Below are 22,475 nucleotides of genomic sequence, written 5' to 3' on the forward strand. Positions count from 1 at the left end.
TCTTTCTTTCTTTCTTTCTTTCTTTCTTTCTTTCTTTCTTTCTTTCTTTCTTTATTTATTTCCTTCTTTCTTTCTTGCTCTGTTTTTACAAGCCTAAGAGGGATTCCAGCAGAATATCTCTTGCAGTCCTCCTGAGCTGTGAAACACACAAAATAAATCAAAAATGCATAAACATATCAAAGAAACCTAAATTCAGAATTTACAGGAGAAACAGAAAACACTTAAATTTTAGAAAACAAGACAATAAATGAGGTTCTGTCAATTTGTTTTGCTTTTGCTTACGTCTTTTCATAAACTATAGTCGGGTATGTTTTTATTTAACGTGTTTCTAAATAAAGTTCTGTTTTCCACTGACTTGGTTTTAGTTTTTATATATTAATTTTAAATGTATTTTCACGTCTACAATGTTTACAGTTTTGTTTGACCTGATATCTTATTTCTGGCCAATGTCAGAGTCTTTTAATCCTCATGGTGTTGTGGCTTTGTTTCAAACCTCATATCCACCATGAATTAAATGTAACCCTCGGTAAAATGTGAACAAACCTTAAAATATCATGATCGCACATTGAACATAAAGTACATTTATTCACAGGTGATAAATCTCTTTTTCCTGTCGACCTTTGCTGCGTTGGCTTTTTGCACAGCACTCTGTCTTGTTTTATCACATTTCACAGGTTTGGAGCTCACAGACAGATGGGATTTTTTTACACATTTTGTTCTGGACTCTTGCTTATTCTCTCTTCCCATCGGCTCACTCCACCGGTTTTTAAGTAAGATTTAGATCTGGTGACTGAAATGGCTGATTATGAATCCAGCCTTCCTACACAATTCTTGATTCTCATCTCCCCTCCTGTGCTTCGTCTGGACTTTATCCCATTGATCTCGATCAGGATGGATTTTCATCTCGACCAACCAGCGATCAGAGTTTCTGCGCCGTTTTTGAGTAGACGAAGTGGACGAAGTTGTTCAGTCCGTGTTTTCCACTCTTCCAGATATTGAGCGATTAAAGTCAGAGCAGTATTCTCTATGTAGATATGGTTTAGCTGAGAAGAGTTTGTCTGACTTATAAACTTTAACACAGCTATACCTTAGCTGAATAACATGTTCTTTTGCCTTTCCAGGAAATTATTTCTTAATAACCTGAAATTAAAGGTTGACTTTTAATTTCGGTGTCTGGTTATGTTATGGCTTCTTATACATCTTTTTCTGAGATGCCTATAATTGCCGAGAGTTATGTATAATTCTCTTCATGTGGTTACCTTTGTGGAGATATTTTATAGCCTCATCTATACATGATATCACTTTGATGCGTCTTTTGTATTAACTCTTTCATATAGCCAAGCATAAACACTCAATCAGCCCTTCCATTGGGGAACTGGTTGTCTTTTCCCATCATTAATATTTCATTATACTAGTTGTTTCTGCAAGCAAACATAAACTCACCAAAGGCAAAACACAATAAGGTCCAGCTGAAGCCATGGGAAACATTTTCAGACTACAGAGCCCATGTTTTTGTGAAAAGCAACAATAAGAAAGCGGGCAGACTGTGTACCAGGAACAACTTTGAGGTCCTTCACAAGCTTTTGCCGGTAGAGGACACAAGTCATACGGACCAGTGAGAATGAAACGGCTCTTTAGTGCAACAAGAAAAGGGATGGGCACAAGAGATGAGGTAATCCGGCTTTCATGTGCTCCCAACAAAGAGCTCCGACAACGCTGTATCTATGTGTGGTTTTTATTTAAAGGGACGCACTACAGCTTCTCATCAGTCTGGTGAGTTAGCATGAAATCAGAATCTGAAATCCAAGAGGAAACGATGCTTTAAGTAGCCGGTCTCTGCGGCGGACGGCTACGTAAAGGCTATTTATGTGTGTGTGGGTGTTGATAGGTGCATGAAAATAGGTCTGTCACAATAACAAATTCTGCTGGATGATAAATTGTCCCAGAAGATATTGCAATTAACAGGAATTTTTTTAAAGACAGTTTCCAAGTAATGTAATGGTATGATATAATAGAATTTAAATGTCCACATTTTAAATATCCACAATAAATAAACAAATCCACCAATAAAATGAATTATGAAGTCTTTGTAAACAAAATTGTCCTTCAAAATAAGAGCTGAGACCAAAACACATTTGTTGAGACTTTTGTCATCCAGAGTTTGAGAGAGAAAAGAGAAAAACGGCAAAATACACAAATGAAAATTAAGCTTGTTTTAATTTATCATGTAATTAACCGATTAATTGATTTATTGCTTATTGTGATAGGCCTACATATAAGACACTAAATTTGACTTTAGCGTGTCACTTGATCCATGTGATTATTAAAGTGGACATCATGCATCACTGATTACATTTTAACTTTTTTTTTTTTTTTTACCAATAGTAACAAAATTACATTTTTCAAAAGTTACTTTTTCAGGTGTAGCCAATTTATTTATGCTTAGGATACAACTTTCAGTTTTCGAGTAGTTCAGTCTTTTATTCCTTAAGGCTGGTTGATGGACCGTTTACATAACAGAAGATGTTCTAAGAGATTCTGTGTAGAAATATCTTTTTCTCGCTGTCTGACGTCAAATAAGACAGAATCTGTCCTTATTAGGTCAGATGCGATTACCCAAATTATTTCTGTTTGTTCAGTGATGGAATACGAGACAAACGTTTCAATGTAAAGTATGCGTTTTCACTCCAGAACAAAAGCAAGAGCTTTTAGAGATCCGGCTGATCGAGGCTGGTGAAAATGTGCCACAACCCAAAGTGAAACCAGTTCTGTACCAAGACAAACAGCGAACAAGCTTTACTCCAAAACCAAAAGTAAAAACCACACCAAAGATTGAATATGCACTCGGAAACGCCTTCGTTTTTGGTGACCATGTCCTGGGAATTGAAGAAACTAAATACAAGTTTTTGACCCTAATGATCATTTTTATATTTGGAGAAAAAAGGGAACGCCTGCAAATCTTCCTAATTAGGAAATATGGAAGTGGCAGCATCATGAGGTGGTGAGAAGGAACCTGTTTAAGTGTATGAGCCTTATCTGTCATTTTTCTAGTTGTACTGACAGATCTTTATTTATCTATTGATAAAAACAACATTTTTGTTGTTTCTGTAGAAATGCTGTTAAAGATCAGAGATACTTTTTTATTGCACTGAATATTAGAAAATGGTAAAACATGTGAACCACAATTATCATTTTATAACTTTGTACTCGTAAGACCAAAATTATTCATACTCCTGGCAGGTATGCATTTGAAGTAACCAGACACACAATTTTCTGAGTCGGAGAAGGACATGAATAATTCATGATCTGGCACTTTAGAATAAAATTTAGATTTAAAAAAAGTGCTAAAACCTGCTCCTACGTACACTGCTTTATTTTATTTTGAAAACTAATATCTCATTTACTATCAGAAACAAACATTGGTCTAAATAACAATAAAAAAGCATAATGTGAAATCTAAATCTGCCAGTTGTGGGAATAATTTGGGGCTACAAATATTTTCTATGTGAGTGGGAAACTATTTGAAAATAATTTTTAAAAACTAGTCATTATTTTTCATGCAAATATAAATGAAAAAAACCCAAGAAATAATAATAATAATAATAATAATAATAATAATAATAATAATAATAAAGTCCTGGGTGAGGTTACTCAGGCATAACACTGCATAAAAGCCACTTTCATCTCCCAACCAGAACTGAACAAAACCTCTAATCCATGCAGGACTTTCCTGGTCAGACCGGCTACACCTCGAGTGACCCCTGACCTGAGCTCCACCCACTCCAGCCCACGCTCACTCGCACCTTTATTTCCACGGTGGGCGGCACCGCAGCTCTTTAGGACCCAGTGGCTGCTCCGGAGAGGCAGGCAGCGGGGCTCGGCTCAGACTGAAGCAGACAAAGGCAAAGCGGAGAGACGGCGTGCCGCTATCCTGCTGCATCGACTCGCAACACCCTCACATCCAGCTCCCCTCCCTCTCACACACACACTCACACACACACACACACACCCTTCTTTCCTTCCTTCCTTCACTCCAGCTGCGACGCAGGTGAGTCCGCCACCGGCTACTGGGGATTATGATGCTCTGAATTATTGAATGAGAAAACGTTAAATGGGGATGTTTTTTTTGTTGTTTTTTTTTATACTTTGACTGGGACAAGTTGAGGTGTCATTGCAGCGGAGTGCGTTTGGAGTAGGTGACTTTCTGCTTCGCCTCGGAGCAGGTGGATTTGAGTAGGTGTGCGCACACCCAGCCCCCTCTTCATCCAGCCGGCGAGAAACTCACATTTTTCAAAGCTGCGGTTGTCTGCCATGTGGCCGGGCTCATTCATCATACATGAGACCAGAAACTTTTCTCTTTATTCCCGCTTTGCGCTTAAAAATAATCTCAGTGGTGGATTAGTTTTGGAAATTAGTTTCTTTGGAGAAAAGCCAGTGGATTGTCTGGGTAAACGTGTGTGTGTGTGTGTGTGTGTGTGTGTGTGTGTGTGTGTGTGTGTGTGGTCATTGGGTGTTGTGTGGGTGGTTCAGCCAGGAACACAGAACCAGCCAAAAATATCAANGGGGACAGAGATTTATTTCACTTTATTAAACTGTGTAATTGAATTATTTGTCTTTTAATGGTGATCATGTAGTTTAAGATGAAGAAAATCAGATTTTTCTTTCCTCTGAGAGGAGGATGCACTGGGTGAACCTGAGCCGGCTGCTGCAGCAGCAGCAGCAGTGATGGTGATGTCACTCTGAAGCCAGGCTCCCTCCTTCAGACAATGGCCTGTCCTGGTTGAGTCTCCTCTGGGGAAGGGTCACTGTTGGCCCTGCCTATTAGTGCAGCAGATGGCCCCGAAACCTGGCCTTTGTCAGCTGAGGAGCATCCCCTTCCCCAGAGGTCCCACCCCTGTCACAGCGGTCCTGTCATAAAAGACGCTAGTCAGCAAGTCAGCCATGTGGTTAGCATGACTGGAGCGACCCTGCCACATGGTGACTGCATTTGTTCTTCTGAAAGTCCGAGGAGTGCTGAGGTGTTAAACGGAGACGGATTACAGTCAGAGCCGGCAAAAGATTATTTAGGACCCTGAGCAGAATTTGACATGGAGCCCCCTGTTGCACCGCATGTGGTTTTTGTGAATTGCTTTTCTAACATCTAACATTTGGTTTGGTATTGTTCAGAATTTAAACCAAAAAATTATTTGCCAATTTACTCATGTTTTTGAAAATGTTCTTATTCATTTAGTGGCTAACTTTTTTTTAGTCTTTTATCTTCAGTCATGTCAATCATCTCTTTTTTTAGTACAGTGCACTTTATAAATTTTACTTTTCAAGTTTATCTTTACAAAGAGTAAAATCAATGACAACAGCTACAATATTTTAAAGTAGATTGAAAGATATTTTTTTTTTTTGAAAATTCAGGGCTTTTTTTTTTTAAAATCTTCCATCAGTTTTAAAATTCTTTGTAAGATCTTTCTGAGGTAGAGATGATCAAATGTAATCCAGATTCCTTTAATAAAAATGGTAAACTGGCCCTTTAATTTAGAACAGAATTAAATGCTGTGATCATAAAACTATATTTTCTCACAGGGCACCAATTCCCCATCAATCGCACAGAAGAATGAAATTGACAAATGACTTTTCTTTGTAACAAACTCAAAAATGTTTCAAAATTATAAGCATGAAAAAAGCCAATTTAAGAGGATTATAGGTTTTGAAACATAAGGTTTCGTCTCGACAAATATCACTACAAAATTGAAGTTTTACAGTTTTCAGTGGATGAACTCACAGGCTCACAGGGCCCCCTGCTGGCCTGGAGGCCCCAAGTTGCAGCATTTCTTCAATCTTTTGTCAGCTTTGGTTATGTTTAATACATCTTTGATTTAGTATTTGTCAACAACAAATTAAGAAGATTTAGAAAAGAACAAATGAGTAAATTTTTTTTTCCAAAAAATAAAAAAAAAGTGTGATAATTTTTAGAATAGTGAAGACACATTTGTGTTTTAATAATTTTGTGTGAAAAACTGCAGAAGGAACATGGACTAAAGCTTTACAATGTTTCATGTTTAGTTTTGACTTGCTCATCTGGTAAAACTCAACTCTGAAACAAACGGGAACCTAAAAAGAAAAAAAAAACACATTTTAAATCTTTGGTCTTTCTTCAAAATACAGATCTATTCACATGCAAAACTGAGCGTTTGGTGTTTTGGTTCACCGAAGACAACATGCTAAAGTTAACGAAAGCCAGTTTTTTGACTTCATATTGCTTCCTGTCAGGTTCTGTTGGGTCATAATGACCTGTAAGAGATGCATGAGAGATTGCATTTCTAAAGTTAATCCCGGCTTAAAGGTTTTAAAAAGAAAAATAAACAGAAGCAGATGAAATCGGTGAGGCGCATCGTTCATCTTTGCGCAGCCAACTTCCTCCTTCATGTGGTGGTAAGAGGGGGGCTGTGGGTGTTCATGGGTGTGCACCATTGTTTGATCATGTAAACGTGAATTCAAAGAAGAAGTTACTTTTTTTGTTAGGAAATCTCTCACATTTAGAGATTTTGTTTTAGAAAGGCTTTCCCTGGCTGCTGCACAGGGGGATTATTGTTTTACTGCTTTAACAGGTGTTACAGGTTCTTAAGAGAGTTAGTTCTGGCTTTTTATGACTCGGATCATGTAGCATAGTGTTGCAAAGAAAAATCTTTTAATGCCACAGTTTGTGCTCTTAAATATTTGATACAGCTTGGAGATTCCAGGTGTGTGTGTGTGTGTGTGTGCGTGGGTGTGAGCGCGCGGACACGTGTGTATGGTGAGCCGTAACTGATATGCAATATCCATCTGGGTATCTTAAAAGGAGGCACACTGAATTGGTGATCATATCTTGTTAAAATCACATTTTAGCAGTTTAGAAACCCTCAAAAGAAGTAATTTCTGGATTTTGTTCTCTGAACATCCCTTTTTTGTGCGTGTTTATTATAAGTCTGATGGCGATGGGGTTTTAATTCCCGTTGAAATTTTTAGCAGATTTGAGCAGTGAGAGACGGGTTGGGATGTCCTGGTCCTTGTTGATCGGTTTCAGGTGTTTCCCTGCTTGTCCACGCTTGATTTAAAGGGTTCTGCAGAAATGTGTGCACACAGTGGAGCCAGTCTAAGCATCAGACAGGACGGGCTCTCATCACGTCAATCGATGCTTGTTCTACCAGCCAGAAGGAAGCATGACCGCTCTGATCATTGACTGATGTGTACAGGGTTTGTTTACCAGCAGGATCTAAAAAATTATAGTTTCAAATCAAAATTATGGTCTAAATAATGAAAATCTGTGACTCTGCAGAGTATGCTTATTAGGTGGGAGATTGCATCTTGCTGTTTATATTTTGATGTTTCTTGTTAGTTTTTGGTGTGGTGAGCTTGAATTGCTGTCATTGAAGGAGAGACAATAATTCAGTTATTTACTGCATCTAAAACATGTAAAACACAGAACCTTAAGATATGTAACACCATCATGTGGGGGTGAAAAATGAACCAGCCTGCTGTAACTTGGCCATCCTCACAGAATCTATCTAGTACTGAATATTTTCTGGTCTTTTTGGAAAAAGCTGACACGGCAAACCGTAAAAGTAAAATACGATTTTAAGCCACATGTGTAAAATTTGCTTTATGCTCATTTTACTTGGTTCAACTATAAAATCTTTCATTTTAATGTTTGTATGCCCTGTTAGAAAAGTTATATAAAACACAGGTGTAGTTGGCAAAAGCTCCACAGACAGGAGTTGAATAAAACGGATGACAACCTGTTATAATCTGTAAATGTTTTCACTGATTATAGTTTTCTTTTTTAATCATCCTTATCATAGGATCTTTGCTTGAGTGAGACATTTATTTGGATAAAAATGTTTGTCATTTAAGAGGCTTAATTATGTTTCATATTTATTGTTCTGGCATCAAACACTTGTATAAATCAGTGGTGTAATTCAGCCTGTGTTAAATTTCAATAAATGTACTTGCAGTGTGATGTATCACATTTTACCGTCTTCTGTAAAAGTGTCAGCTCATTTGAAAATTAATGACAGCAATGAATCTGCAGGGGAGCTGAAGTTCATAAAAGGTTCCTTAACATTAAGTGTCAGGAAGAAAAAAAAAAACTTCTGGTTGTTTTTAACATTTTATGATTTAATAAATGTTTTCAGTTGATGAAAAGAACATGATGGCCAGTTTCAGCACCAAGACTTTTTCACCACAAAGTTAAGTTTGCAGATTAGACTTTGCTGAAACATGTGAGGCCTGAAGGTGATCAAAAAGCTCACAAAGCTGAAAATGCACCAGTCAGGATTTCGGAGCCCAATTCAGGACCACAGTGTTTGTATTTTTACATTTATTTATTCATTTTCTTCAGTTTAAGAGGTACAAGAAGATGTGAGTGAGACACAAATGTTTTTTTTTCTATCCTTGCTGTTATTTATGGTCATCAATGATGTTGTGTTAGGGGTCCATTTTTTTTCAAAATGATGGCAAAATGTTTAGAATTGACATTTAAAATTGTGTTTTTAGCATTTTATTTTAGGTCTCGGTGTGTTTTCCCTACTATGAAACGCTTCTAAATCCAGGATGTTTCATAGAAGAATTTGGGAGATCAAAAGGTTAAAATAAATCAACTTTGCTGTTCTCTGTTCAGCCTTCCTGTTATCAGCTGGAATCTCGCTCTCTTAATGGTCTGCAGGCATGAATTGATGTAATGGAAAATGGTTTCCTTTAAATGATTTGTCTTTTCGTTTCATTTTAAACACTGAAAAGCCTTCATACCTCAGTATGAATGTTGACAGCATTGTTCCAGTTTGTAATCTGAATTATTTCCTCAGATTAATCTTTTTGTTTTGTTAGTTTGGTGTTAAAAGAACTAAAAGACATACTCTTCCACTGTGCCGCTGTTTTTCTTAAGATGGCATTTTTGTCCTTCTTGAAGATTGTCATGGAAGAATCTTTTTACTAGGAGTAATTTCAGAAATCCATGTCCATCCTTGTAACTTTTTATTGACTTCTTGCTGCCATCAAATGTAAGATGAAGCCACTAGAGTCATTTAAAGTTAATCATGCGAACAGGAAACGGTTCGACCACATGATCTCTTGAAGTGGTTCGGTTCAGTTACTAGCAGGACTTTCATTCTTGTACATGAAACCAATTTGCTCCTGCTTCAAGACTAATGATCTATACCAACCCTTTACAAATGCCCATAGTGATTAAGATACCAACAATATTCTATGAATGGATCTTATTGTGATAATTTGTTGTCTTCGGGTCTCCAGGACTGATTCCCCTCCGCCCCCCAACATCACATCATCCACGACCACCGCCGCCATCATGGAGCTGGACTTCGGGCATTTTGACGAGAGAGACAAGACGTCCCGCAACCCGCGGAGTGGGAGGATGAACGGACTGCCCAGCCCCACGCACAGCGCCCACTGCAGCTTCTACCGCACACGCACCCTGCAGGCTCTCACCAACGAGAAGAAGGCCAAGAAAGTGCGCTTCTACCGCAACGGGGACAGATACTTCAAGGGCATTGTGTACGCCGTGGCCAACGACCGGTTTCGCACCTTCGATTCTCTTCTGGCCGACCTTACGCGCTCCCTCTCTGACCACATCAATTTGCCGCAGGGGGTTCGTTTCATCTTCACCATTGATGGATCGCGCAAGATCGCGTCTCTGGACGAGCTGGAGGAAGGTATGTTTATTCTTAGCTTAACGCAATGAGAAATTTATATCACTTTGTCTGTTTTGGTTGTAATTTGGTACCCAGCAGTTCTATTTTCAGAGGGATTTTTTTGATTTTTAGCTGATTTAATTGTGTAATTCACCGTAGTGTATGGGCATAACCATAGAAGAGGAATATGAGACAGGAAAGCTGGTGAGAGTTTACTGGAGCAAGGATGGAGCGACATACAGGGCAGAACTGAAAGAAAACCTGCTAAGAGCATGAAAGGCGTGAGAGAGGGCCGACAAAGGCTTTGTGCGTTAAAATGGACTAGTCAAAGCAAAGTCCAGAAGAATATCAAAATGGTGTGACCTGCTGTTCAGATATTATCTGAGTCTGAGCTATTTTGGAAAGAAAAGGGGCAAAAAAAATCCCCCAGATGTTTACTTTTTAAAAACTTAGAACAAAATAACGCATCCATTTCTGCTTCATAAATATCCACTACAAGTTTGGTTTTTATACGACTTTCTAATGCATTGAAACGACTTTAAATGCATTTCAAGCTCAATGCTTCTGCAAGGTGAGAAACCAAGAAATGTGTAGTGACGAATGTTAGTCGTGTTTTCCATCCGTTCTAAACTTTAAATTTACAGGCTTGCATTCTTGTGGCCTGTGACATCAGTTTGAATGTTGGTGACTCGCAGATTCTTTAACAATGAAACTGCTGACTGGAGCCTGACTGCTTTGCACATGAGCATAAACAAATACAACTTCAACGGCATCGGCTGCCGGACGCAGATTTGTCTCTGCTTCTTTTAACGTTTCTCTGTCTGGTCATGCAGAGCCTTGTGGCATATGATGATGATCAACACACCATTACCACTTTATCATCCGTTTAATTGAATTATGTTTTTTTTCCAAGAAGAAACTGATTTTATTTCTAATATGTTTTATACTTTACATCATGTGACTTTTCTAAAAGTAGGAGCTGAATTTGGTTTAGTATATTCAAAATGAGGCGGTCGTGTTGAGCGGCTTACAGTTTGCTGCATGTGTGGCTCGTCTGCAGCGCGTCGGCTGGAGGGGCCATTTCATTGTGCTTCCTCTTTGTAGGATATAATTAATTACTCGGCCTCCTCTGCACAGAGTAATCTAGTTTTCTGCTCTTTGTCTTAGCTTGAGTTTCCCCACGTATAATGTAATTGATTCCTAATTGATTCCTTCCTAATTGGTTTCCCTTTTTTCCTGCATCATTGTCCTACTGAAATATTTTTTTGCGTAAAGATACCAGATGGGACTGTAAGAAAAAAAAAGTTCCATCTGACCATTAAATGCTGCTTGCTTGAAATTTGTGTAATTAAACAAAGTGACTTATGTGCACTTCTGGATTTTTGTGTGGCGATGTTGTGATAAGAAATTTGTGGGCGTCTGTTTTTTACTTTGACCAGTTAGTCTTGGTTTTTATTCTTTAGAGCTGTAATAAAACATAAGAACAGCATTCAAATGATATTTTTGTAATTTACATTAGCAGCTCAGTTATTGCCACACAGTGTGAGAGATTATTTAGACAGGCAACATTATCATGGAGGGGACATTTTAGACTTGCTTTACCAGCTTTTACTGGCATTGTGTGCACTGGTAGCGTTTCTAAAACTGCATCCTGAGATCACTGATCCTTGGTTTAACTAAGATTTCAAATGGGCTGCTAATAAATCCAAATCCAAGATATTGCAAGACAAATTGAGAGCTCATAAAGGTAAAATAGAGAAACTTTGCTGTAATGCCTTTAGCCTTTCTGTTTTCCGCTGAAAGTCTTGATCTCTAGTGAACCACAGACATGATTTGACATAAAAAATAGTTTCCTTTCTGAATGCTTTTTAATATGTTCCCACTGATTCTGAAATGGCAAAGTCTTCATTCAGTAATGGCATTTTTAGTGAGTCTGAATATTTTTGTTTTGCTCTTTCACTGTCGGGTTGAGCGGTGAATCTGCTGAGTGTTTGCATGAGACGATCTTTATCGCTTTGCTTGTTCTCTACGATGTATTTTTGCAACACTGACTTGCTTTTATTTCTAGTGACAGATGAATGATTGGAAACATGTCTGTAACAGTGAGCAGCTGTTAGTTTAGGTTATTTGATATAATCAAGACTCCAAAAAGCTCCCATTCGTCTCACATTTCAGTGTCACTGCACTGAACTGGATCAAACTCAACAAAGAGATCATTCCAGTTTTGAAAGTGTGAATGCAGAAAGCAGGCTTTTATTTACATCCTGACCAGTTACTTGCTGTCTAGTCTGACTTGAGGTTTATATTTGGCTCCAAAAGTATTTCACATGCACAGCGAGGGCAGATGGGGCCAAAAATAAGATTCTGCCAACTAAAACAAGCTTTTAGTAGCTGCTGCTGTGAATTGCAGGCGCAATTGAAATCTCAAACAAATCCTTTCTTCTGAACTTGTTCAAAACATGAAAGCTTGAAACCCAAGAAGTTATTTCAGTAATGTGCTTCAACATGATGAATATCGACTTCCGCAGTTTCTGTAAATGAAGTCCGAGCAGGAAGCAGGAAATTTTTTGTCGTGTTGCTGCACATCTGAATTTAGGTGAGCCAAATATGCATATGGAAAATTGATTATATTTCAAGCTGCTGAGGTCTCAAGTACTGAACATTTGTTTAGATTTAGGTGGAGTCCCTTCCTATGAGGAAAGATTAAATAAAAGTGATGCGGAGTTTTCAAAGCGTGACAAAAATGGAAACGAGTAGTAAAGCTGTGGGAGAGTTTCACATTGGCTCACCTACACGGCGTAGGGAAATGAATCCTTCATCTGATTAAAAAAATGCCATCATGTCGATTTATCTGAATAACCAAATTGTATTAAATATAAACCTTTGCTCTTAAAAAAAATTAAAGGAAAGCAGGAATTAAATTGTTTTGGGAATAAAACTTCCTGCTTTAAAAAAATAATTCATGAACAAACACAGTTTCTGTGGTATTCATTTGTAAATCCCTTAAAATAAATCCACACTGGGCAACAACAACCTAGAATATTAGAAATATATTTAACCTTTTAACTCAACTACATCTATATAATGGTGGAATAAAAATCTAAAAGATTTGTTTTAATGAAGTAGTCGGGCAATTTTCAATGCTTCTCCAGCAAGTCACATCGATGCACTACAGACGATTAGTATAGAAAAGTTCCTAGAAAATGAAAGTATAAATTTAAAAAAGTGACTAAAGTAAAGAGTAAAGATCTTGTTTTTAAATAGTTTGCTTGGAGTTTACAGATTAAGATTTTGCTACTGGAAAAGATTTTTAAAAGGCTTTTTACTAATTTTTTTATTTGGGTGTTCATGTATAACATTCTTACTGTGTAAGAATGTTATACATTCTTACACAGTAAGAATTTTATATTGCCTTAAAAGTTGATGCACCAGTATGAGTTTTGTGATGACAAATCATAAAACTCCTATTGGTGCCTCCTTATTGCTATGAAATCAGAATAGAAATCAACATAGTTGAGGACTGAAAAAGGAAACCCTGATTTACTGCACAAAAAAAAAAGGTTTCTTTAAAATGAAATGGATGCAGATTTATTAAATTATGTAATTCCTCCTGGATGGCTCATTGGCTTCTCAGGTGTCAAATAGCTGAGCAAGCCTCAATACACTAACCCAATATTCTCCTTTCCTTTCCCTCGCCAGGCGAAAGCTACGTTTGCGCATCCGAGAACTTCTACAAGAAAGTCGATTACACAAAGAACGTCAATCCCAACTGGTCTGTGAACGTCAAGGCCTCCGCCAGCCAGAAGAACATGCAGTCCCTGGCTGCCAAGGCCGCCGGCGATCCCAGAGAGGGCAAAGACTTTGTCCGGCCGAAGCTGGTCACGGTGATGCGCAGCGGCGTGAAACCCCGCAAGGCCGTGCGCGTCCTCCTCAACAAGAAGACCGCGCACTCCTTCGAGCAGGTGCTGACCGACATCACGGAGGCCATCAAGCTTGAAAGCGGAGTGGTCAAGAGGATCTACACGCTGGATGGCAAGCAGGTGCGTCACGCCTTCAGCAGGGGCTGCTTGCTTATTCAGAGAAATGGTTTGCATCGTGCTCTTTTCCCTGCAAATCTGAGCTGATTGGGAAGCGAGATTAAAGTCGGGGGGGGGAGAAACTGCCACCTCCTAAAATTCAAATGCGAGAATCTGCAGAGGCGTTCGTCGCTGATGAGGAATGGAGCTGCTATGGTGGAGTATGTAAACAAAGGGAAATGTGTGGTCAGAGCTGGGGACAGTTTACCTTTCATTCACCTGCGTTCAGCCAGGCACAGACAGGCGTAGAGATTAAAGGGCTCCATAGGACGGGCAGACTGTTTGCTCATAACCTCGGTCAATATTGACCCGGTGACTACATGAGAATGCAGAGTGCTGATGAGAGCAACCTTTGTGAGCTTTACATCCCATTGTCTGCAGTTTTTGTTCTGACTTTTGGTTTCTAGCCGTTTCCTCTCCTGTCTTGTGGTTCAGGACATCATCAGGTCTTTTGTTCTGGTTTCATTTTAGGCCATCTGTCATTGAAGGTCCTGGGGTGTTCTGTCATCTTCCCACAGCAGCAGCGTACAAAAGACCAAGCCTTTCATTGTTGTCTCAGCATATTGTCCCCACTGTCCCTTTATACGTGTGCATGGAAATGCACATGCTGACCTACTGAAAGGAAGTAAGGAGAGACTACAAAATGGGCCAACATTTTGGAGTTAAAGGGTCTTGTATAAAAAGTCCTGTGAACTCTTTAACATTTTGTCACATCACAGCCATGAGCCGCACTGTTTTACTGGGAGTTTAAGTAATAGATCACCACAAAGTGTTTCATTCCTCTGTTTGTGTTCAAAAGCCGCTCAACTGGAAACAATATTTCACTGGTGTGTAGTTTAATAAAACCAACCTTGGAGAACAAGCGAAAAGGTTTGGGGGGAAAAGTTCTGAGAAGCTTTGAATATCCCACAGATCCGCTTAACGAACGATCACTAAAGTGACAAAGCTGGTGAGAGTTGATGGGAAAGCAACTACAGTGAAATGCAGGACAGCACTGAGGCTGCAGAAAACTTCAGGCATTCAAAGATGGAAACAGATGCTTTACATTATCAGGTTAAGCTAAAAGTTAAAATGTGTCGTTTGATTAATCAGAAGCATGAGAATAATTTACATTTTTCTAAAAAGAAAACGAAGTCTGTTCTGGTTTTGAATAAAATATGAAAAATATTGGCATGCACAGGAAGTGCACAGCTTCTGAATGTTTTTATGTTTTGATGCGATTGTGAGGCTGAGAGAGCTACACCCTTACTGAACAATAATAACACAGTTTCTTATGTAGCATTTAATCTGCTGAATGTTTATTGGCTTGAAGTTGCCAGAAACAAAATGCGGGTCAGATTTTCCCACCAGTTTTAACCAGATCTGGCTGAAGGTTGTGGAAAGTCCTTCTAGATGTTGAACTCATCAGGTACAGTGGGTGTCAGGGAAATGGTAAGGTTAGGTGATTTCATGTGTGTTGCACATTTTTAGCAACAAGGCAATTCAAAGTGCTATAGAAGGAAATGCAAACCAAATAAGAAACCAAAGGAAAGGGCAAAAATAATAATAATAAAGTATAACTCTAAGTTTAAGAATAAGTAGTCTGTGATTTATAAACCAGTAGGTGTTTCTCTGGATTCTTGTTGCTCTAAAGTAATGATCAGTTTCTCTAGATGAGCTAATAGGAGTTTTTTGGATTCTAATTTTTTTCTAATTCCTGAATATATAAACTAGATGCTCCTGTTGTAAGTATAAGTACTCCATAGTTTATAAGCCAGAAATTGTCAAAACGTTGGTCTTACTGCTTCTATGTGAACTAGGAACACTAGCAGAATGCAATAAATGTGTTTATTTCATAGTTTTACATTAAATCTTTGTTTTAGGACTAACTAGATGAATCAAATATTCTCCAATCTGCTGTGAAGTTCTACAAATGAGCTGAGACAGAGATGAGGTGGATGTGAACATCTGCTGCTCTGATGCAGCTACATGATCTTCTGCAGCTTTACTTTAGGTTGGATCACGTTTTGGTTGCTGCGCTGCTGTCCTTTTTCCTCCTTCCTTTTGAATTAAAGCCAGAAACACGTGTTCAGGAGCAGGGGAGGCGTTGTGAAATGATAGATGGGAGGGATTTGATTTTAATGCTCTCTCCCAGGGGTGCAGTCTGGCTGCATGAGGCCTTGCAGTGGCTTTCTTTGGAGATTCTAATTACTTCCTGTCATCGGATGGTAATTCCTGGTCATGCATTTTTGATAATGTGATGCCACTTTGAATTAAGCATATTGATTATGATGTCACGTTATTGGCGTCCGTCAGAGTCGCTCCCAGTCGATGTTTGGTTTGACTTCAGGATTCGTCGGGTGCAGAAATGAAGGAATGTTGTGCCGGTTTTCGCAGCGCCTTTTGTCTGCAGAGCCACACTGCAGCTGCTGTGTGGTGAAGGTGATATGGTGGAGAGCTCGAATTGATGCAGTGCTCACCCCTCCCTAACTCTGCGCCGATCCTCCTCTTTTTTTTTTTTTTTTCTCCCCTCCGTTTGGTTGCTAGGAGACCACATCCCAGGCACAAAGAGAGACCCAGCTGGTGTGGACCGGTCTGTCGGATCCCACATCCTGCAGCGGGTGGGAGAGCTTCATCGCCATCAATGCGAGTCTTTGGCGTTTTAAAAGAAAGGAGGAGGAAAAACGTGTGTAATGTTTACCTGCATACATTCCATCAGTTGAGGCTTGAATTTGTGATGCAAGCACTGAAGGGTTTTTATTTTCTTTTTTAAAGTGTCCAAGAATGCACTTCTACTTGCATTCCTGCGATGGCGACTCATCATGAATGGCGTTCCTCTTTTTCCTTGTGTTGTGTGGACTGCCAGCCCTCCTTTCTCTGCCAGAGTTGAGGACAAAATCACTGCCATTTTCCTCTCAAATGTCGGTGCTTCTTTGCTCAATCAACTCAATAGAGGGAAGGGTGGGGCCGCTAGATTCAGGGAGCAATTTGGGATCATTTTATTTTCACTGATGGGGCATAATTACTCAGGCTCTTTAAAAAAAAAAAAAGAAAAGTGTAAAAATCTGCTCCTCCTGCAGCTAAAGGCCACCTATTAAATTGGAGGGAGCCATTTTATATTTATTTCTCATCAATGAATGCATCTGGAGTGGTACGAAAATGGGAACAACGTGAAAGAAAGTGGGGAAACAAAATGCTCCAGTAGATTTAAACTCTAATCATTTCAAACCAGGTTTAGAAGTTGAGCTTTTTAGTAAGAAAAAGCAGAATTTGAGAAGTGTCATGTAAGCACAAACTCTGTCAGACAATAAAGGATTTGCAAAATTTCAGTGTTGATTAGATTGGTGCAAAAAATTTTTTTTTTTAGTAGCTGCAGATTCTTTCGGGGCTTTTAGTGTCTTAAATGCATCCATTAACAGACGAGAAAAGCCATCTTTCCCCCCTGTTATCAGGGCTCTCGCAGTCTGCCTGCCTCTCACTGTGCTGTGGAAGCGGTTGTCATGGCAATGAGCTTCCCCGTGATGGATTCAGCTTGTGACAATGGCTGTGATACGCTGAGTGGGCTCTTTACATAGTCTTACCTGCCCTGCCCCCCTTAATCTGTCAGGAGCCCGCTACCTCCACGTCTTACTCACTCGCCCACCCACGAACGAACGGAGGCGACGTGGAAAGAGACGGGTGTGGTTCCCCCCCGCTGGAGTCCTGAAGCTTTCCCCACGCAGGCCTGTCCAGCAGCTCTGATTTCCTCCATGAACATCAACAAGTGAGCATGACCTGGAGCGAAGAGGAGGAAGCTCGATTTAATAAAGCTGAGGCCACATCAGTCAGCCAAATGGCTGCTTCCCTGGGGCTGGGGCGGGGTGGCCTGTAACCAGCATCGGGCACCAGCTGTGCACCATGACTGTGCAGATAACCCGCCTCCCTGTAAGTGGCTCATCTGTGCTCCAAATGCATCTGGAACAAACCTACTGAAATGCTGTGCTGCTGCTTGGGGGTCAAGTAGAGGTCAGAGATCTGGTCCAGATTAATCTCATCAGCGGTTTCCATCAAAAGATGCCAATCAGAATGTGTTCAGTTGTCCCCTACTTTGATTTTGATAAACTGGATTGACAAAAGAGCTGGTGCTGTCTGTAAAGTCCTGAAAATGACAAAAGATGTCTGGAAGAATATTCAACTCTGCATGTTTTGTTTTGGTTTTGTTTATGCCCAGGTAATGAATTAAAAATAAGGACCATCCCCTTCACACTCCTTTTATCGCTTCTTCAAACATAAGTTGGTTATGCCAAGATGGCAAAACGGACAATTATTTATCACTTTTCTGATTCACCTTGGATTTTCATGAAATGAAAATGACAAAAGAAGCATCCGTATAAAATGCTGCCATTCGCTGTTCGATGTGGGTTTTATGGAGGCACAACTGGAAGGAAGCAACTCTTCAAAGTCCCGAGGAGGAAGTTGCTCTTGTTGGATGAGACCAAAACGGAGCATGGTATCCCGAACACGCCATCCGTATGGTGAAACATGGTGATGCGATTGCCTTTTCTTCATCCAACAAAGGTACTGGGGTTTGAAGGTACTTGGTCCAGCCTGACGGCAACCCGATGCATCCAGTCAGAGCTACAATGGAGGAACGGTGCAGACCAGGGTTTCTCTAATCTGATGTCCTCTAGGTGTGTCACTGGTCCAACACACCTGGATCAAATGGCTGAATTACATCCTCAGTTTATTCAGGGTCTCCTGATTCCTGATCATTCCCTGATCATTCGACTCAAGGCTGTCATTACAGTCAAATGTTGTTTCATGGGGAATCAAAGCCTCCATTTTGTTTTTCTTGTATATGTAAAAGGGAAAAAAAGAAATAATTTTCTTTCCTATTTAAAACAATGTTCTACTTTCGGCCCATCATATAAAATCCTTTTGCTGCAGTTTGTAACCGTGATGTGACATTTGAGGAACTGTAAGGAGCAGCGTGTTTGTAATTTATTTGATTTATAGTCCATCCTGTGTGGTTTGAAACCAGACAAGTGTAAAATCAATTAGATAAACTGTGCTGGTTAACAATTTGCTGACTCATTGGGGCATTAGGGGGAAGTCCATCACTCAGATGTTAAATGGCTGCATGGAGATCAATTGATATGGCTGGAGATGAGATCTAATCATCTCAGTATTTTGTTTGGGGTGTGCGTCCTAAAAGGATGATCAGAAGTATTAATCAGCTGTTGGAAGCAAAAGTGCCATTAAAGTCACAGGTTTCCACATAAGATGTCTTATTGATGCCATTTATTCATATGCAACAAACAAAAATGCACTTATACTTCCTGCATGTCGTTTGAAATGGCAACAAATCTTTAATTCGCTCAGGATCAGTTTCATCATCTCGGCAACCTTTAGCCGAATAAAGGTTGAATAATTCAGTAACGGTAGGCGGATCGCTGCGCGTCTGATGGAGGGGCTGCTGGTTTTCATTGGGTCATGTGGTTCTGACAGCTGGTGAGGCTCAGATTAAGGATGGGCTCGGTGAGACGGAGGGTGGAGGGCACCCAGAGTCTGGACAGAGCCAGGAAAAAATTAAATCCCAAACCCCCTGCCTTAGACAAACACACCGGTGGGGTTAACGGATATGTTGACACTAATGTGTGCATCGTCTGTGTAACCTACTGGTGGATATGGTTGACAATATTCATCTTAAGAGAGGACGCTTCTTAAATTAGACCAACATTTTCCACATGGTATTTCCTGTCACATGTCGGGTTCTGGCAATTTCTCCCAATCATATTCAAAACAGGTTTAACTATACTTGCAAATTATAGTTAAAAATAACCTGCATTTCTTGAATGTTGCATGGACTAGAGTAGTGTCTTCTTCTAATTTAACTTACGGGAGCACTTTATTTGAAGAGGTGTGCATAAGACTGGCATGACTGTCATAAACATGACATTACACTGTCATGAACATGAAGGAGTCTTTAAGAATGTCTGACTGTCATTTGGTAAATAATGACTCTAGTAATGCAAAGTTGCATTAAAAGTGTAATTTACTTCACGACAACAGTCATAAACATTCATAGACTCCTTATTGTTTATGACGGTCTCGTGTCAGTCTTGCGCTCCCCTTCAAATAAAGTGTTTGCTCAGAATTGACTTTAAAAAATGTATTTCTCCTGCTATGATTTAATGTGGGACAGTTTACTGAAGTGATGCACCTTGTTGTAAAATATCTTAATCATATTACAAGTAGACGAAACTCTAAAGATTATAAACTGCAGCAGCCAACATAGTCTCTCTTTACCATGAAGTTTACTGGAATAGTGAAGGGGGGAAAATGTTTCTTTGGAAAATTCATGACTAGAGCCAAAAATCAAACCCCTTTAACACACGAGTTCATCTATGGTCTGACCTACAGTCACAATATTTTAACCTCAACTGGAAGTATGACAGCATCTGAAACTATAGATTTGATACTTGATTAGCAGAAAACGATCGCTGGTTGGTTGGATGACTGGATGGTTTCTTGTAGCCTTTAATTTATGTATTTGGCTAAAACCCTGTGATATGAAAGGCTCTGTGACTGTAATCTGTTTTGTTTCTGTTGGAGCTATAATGCAGGTAATTTGTAAACGTTTTGGCATTGAGGTTCCTTTCTGCAACGTTTCAAACATTGAACAAAAACTCATTTTGAAGCTGCAATTACAGTTTGGAAAGTTGGTTTATGAACAACCCTGATTTTAAAAAAAAGTGCCGGCGTTGCAATGGAAATTATTTGTACAATTGGTTTCTACAAACTTTATTTCTTTCTAACTTCCTGCTAAGACGTCTGAACGTCGGTTCCTGGGTTTTGGTTCCAACGTATGAACCAAATTCAAGGCGGGATGTTTATGCTGAAGATTAAACGGATTGGTGAACAACTTAAACTTCGTTTGAGTGGAGATTTAGTTAATGAAGACGGTGCATGTTTGGATTAGATCTCGATCCTTTTAATCAGCTCTATTGTTAAAACTATTAAAACGAGCTGCTGTCTGCCGTCCGGCCCGTTTCCTTCTCCTCCCCTTCGCCCCTGGGAGGGGGAGAGCTCTTCTTCATGCCTCCATTTTAGGACGACCAGGTGTTTCTGTTGCCACACGATGCTAACCCCATCGCTGGTAACCTGCATCTAATCTCCTTACACTGAAATCACTGGATAACACTAATGTGTTGCCTGTGATTTGGGGTTGGCAGAAAACCCAATTATCGTTTGATCCCTGGAGTCAAAGCAGCGTCTCGGTCTCCCAGCGTGGATCTGTATCCGGGGAGTTTATTGTGGGGGTGAGGAGTTTTTTTTTTTGTACAGCTGTTAAATGCCACGCCAACAAGTCACCACCGCCACCACACACTTTTAGCTTGTCTTGCAGGACTGAGATTCAACATGGCAGCTGGTGGGGTGGAGTGCTCTCAAATTATCTGTAGCTCATAGTTTAGGTCCGCATCACAAAGGGAAACCATCTCGACTGGGCCTGGCATCCACTCAGACTCGTAGCCGTGATTCAGTTACATTATCGCTGCTCAATATGTCTTTATCTCGTAAGTTGGTATTTCAACAGGTATTGAATATCGACAGAGTTGCTCCAGTGAGAATAAAGCAGCTTTTCGATTGAATGGCTCCAACAGGCATGTTGGGCTGTATAATGGAGAGTGGAGGAGAAGGTGTGGCCCACAGACATCTGTCCACTAAGGAGGCCATATTGTTTCAGCAGCTGCTGATTGAATAGACCCAGGGGAAGGAAGCAGAGGCATTTAAACATTATAGAAAAGGTGAAGCCTTATCAGCTTTGTTTGTTTTTTTTGTGTGTGTTTTGTGTTCATGTTTTGTTACATGAACAGATTGCGGCTAACGGCATGAAATACAATGAGAACTGAAGCTTCTGCTCACAGGTTTTTACTTGAATATTTTCACATGGATGGACACTTTTTGTATTTTTACAATTTAAATTTATTGCAACATAATTAAATCCCACAATATAAAATCTATATTTTTCATAAAAATAAGATTTTGTGATGAAATGTTCTTAGATAAATGTAAACAAACATTTTGGGATTAATTATTTCAAATTTTATGACTGATAATTTATTGTACATGTTGATGTTGGACGTATAAATTTAAATATTTTATTGATACTACTGTTGGGGCTCTACTGATCAAGTTTTCAGCATCATCCGAGGAATAAGACGAGTTCTCCACCTCTGTTATGTTTAGCAATTCAATTCCAATTCATTTTAACAGAGGAATGGGCTCTGGATATTATATAATGAGAACAAATTTGCATGTTTTGACCAAACATTTATTTTTGCTTCATAAATTGTTTTCTATCAAAATCTTTTTCAAACTATATTTCCAGAAAGGAATTTTTCCAAATGTTTTACAAAGTTTTTTTTTGCTTTTTTCCCCTCAAGGCAAAGTTTCACAGTTCACATTTATGAATCTCGAGTTTAGCAGCATATTCTGTTTGAAAATGTTTGCAAATTTAAATGTAATCCTGAACATGCACTGTTAAAAGTTGCTGAAGGAATATCTTTAACTCTATTAAATGCGTAATTATGAATATTTGAGTTGACTCGAAGCTGGAGCTCATTTAGCCAGATGGATGCAGTCGTCTGCTTTGTGATTATTGCCGATTGTTTCAAAAGGCAGTATGGATGTTGACTTAAAATATATCCAATAAAAACTCTGATTTTTGGGATTATCATTATGGTATTGTGAGAAATTGACATGT

General features: G+C 39.4%; 1 protein-coding gene across 1 annotated transcript in view; it reads left to right on the plus strand.

Annotated features, from left to right (window-relative positions):
* Positions 1 to 3,836: 3,836 nt before the first annotated feature.
* Positions 3,837 to 22,475, plus strand: part of LOC103145692 (neuronal migration protein doublecortin) — a 28,146-nt gene continuing 9,507 nt past the window's right edge. The window contains exons 1-3 of the mRNA XM_007563252.2: positions 3,837 to 4,048; positions 9,277 to 9,695; positions 13,374 to 13,714. Coding sequence (XP_007563314.1) covers positions 9,332 to 9,695; positions 13,374 to 13,714 — 705 coding nt within the window. The 5' untranslated portion in view covers positions 3,837 to 4,048; positions 9,277 to 9,331. The remainder of the gene's footprint in view (positions 4,049 to 9,276; positions 9,696 to 13,373; positions 13,715 to 22,475) is intronic.

Source organism: Poecilia formosa, unplaced genomic scaffold, assembly GCF_000485575.1.
Source record: "Poecilia formosa unplaced genomic scaffold, Poecilia_formosa-5.1.2 Scaffold145, whole genome shotgun sequence".
In the NCBI taxonomy this organism is placed as follows: domain Eukaryota; kingdom Metazoa; phylum Chordata; class Actinopteri; order Cyprinodontiformes; family Poeciliidae; genus Poecilia; species Poecilia formosa.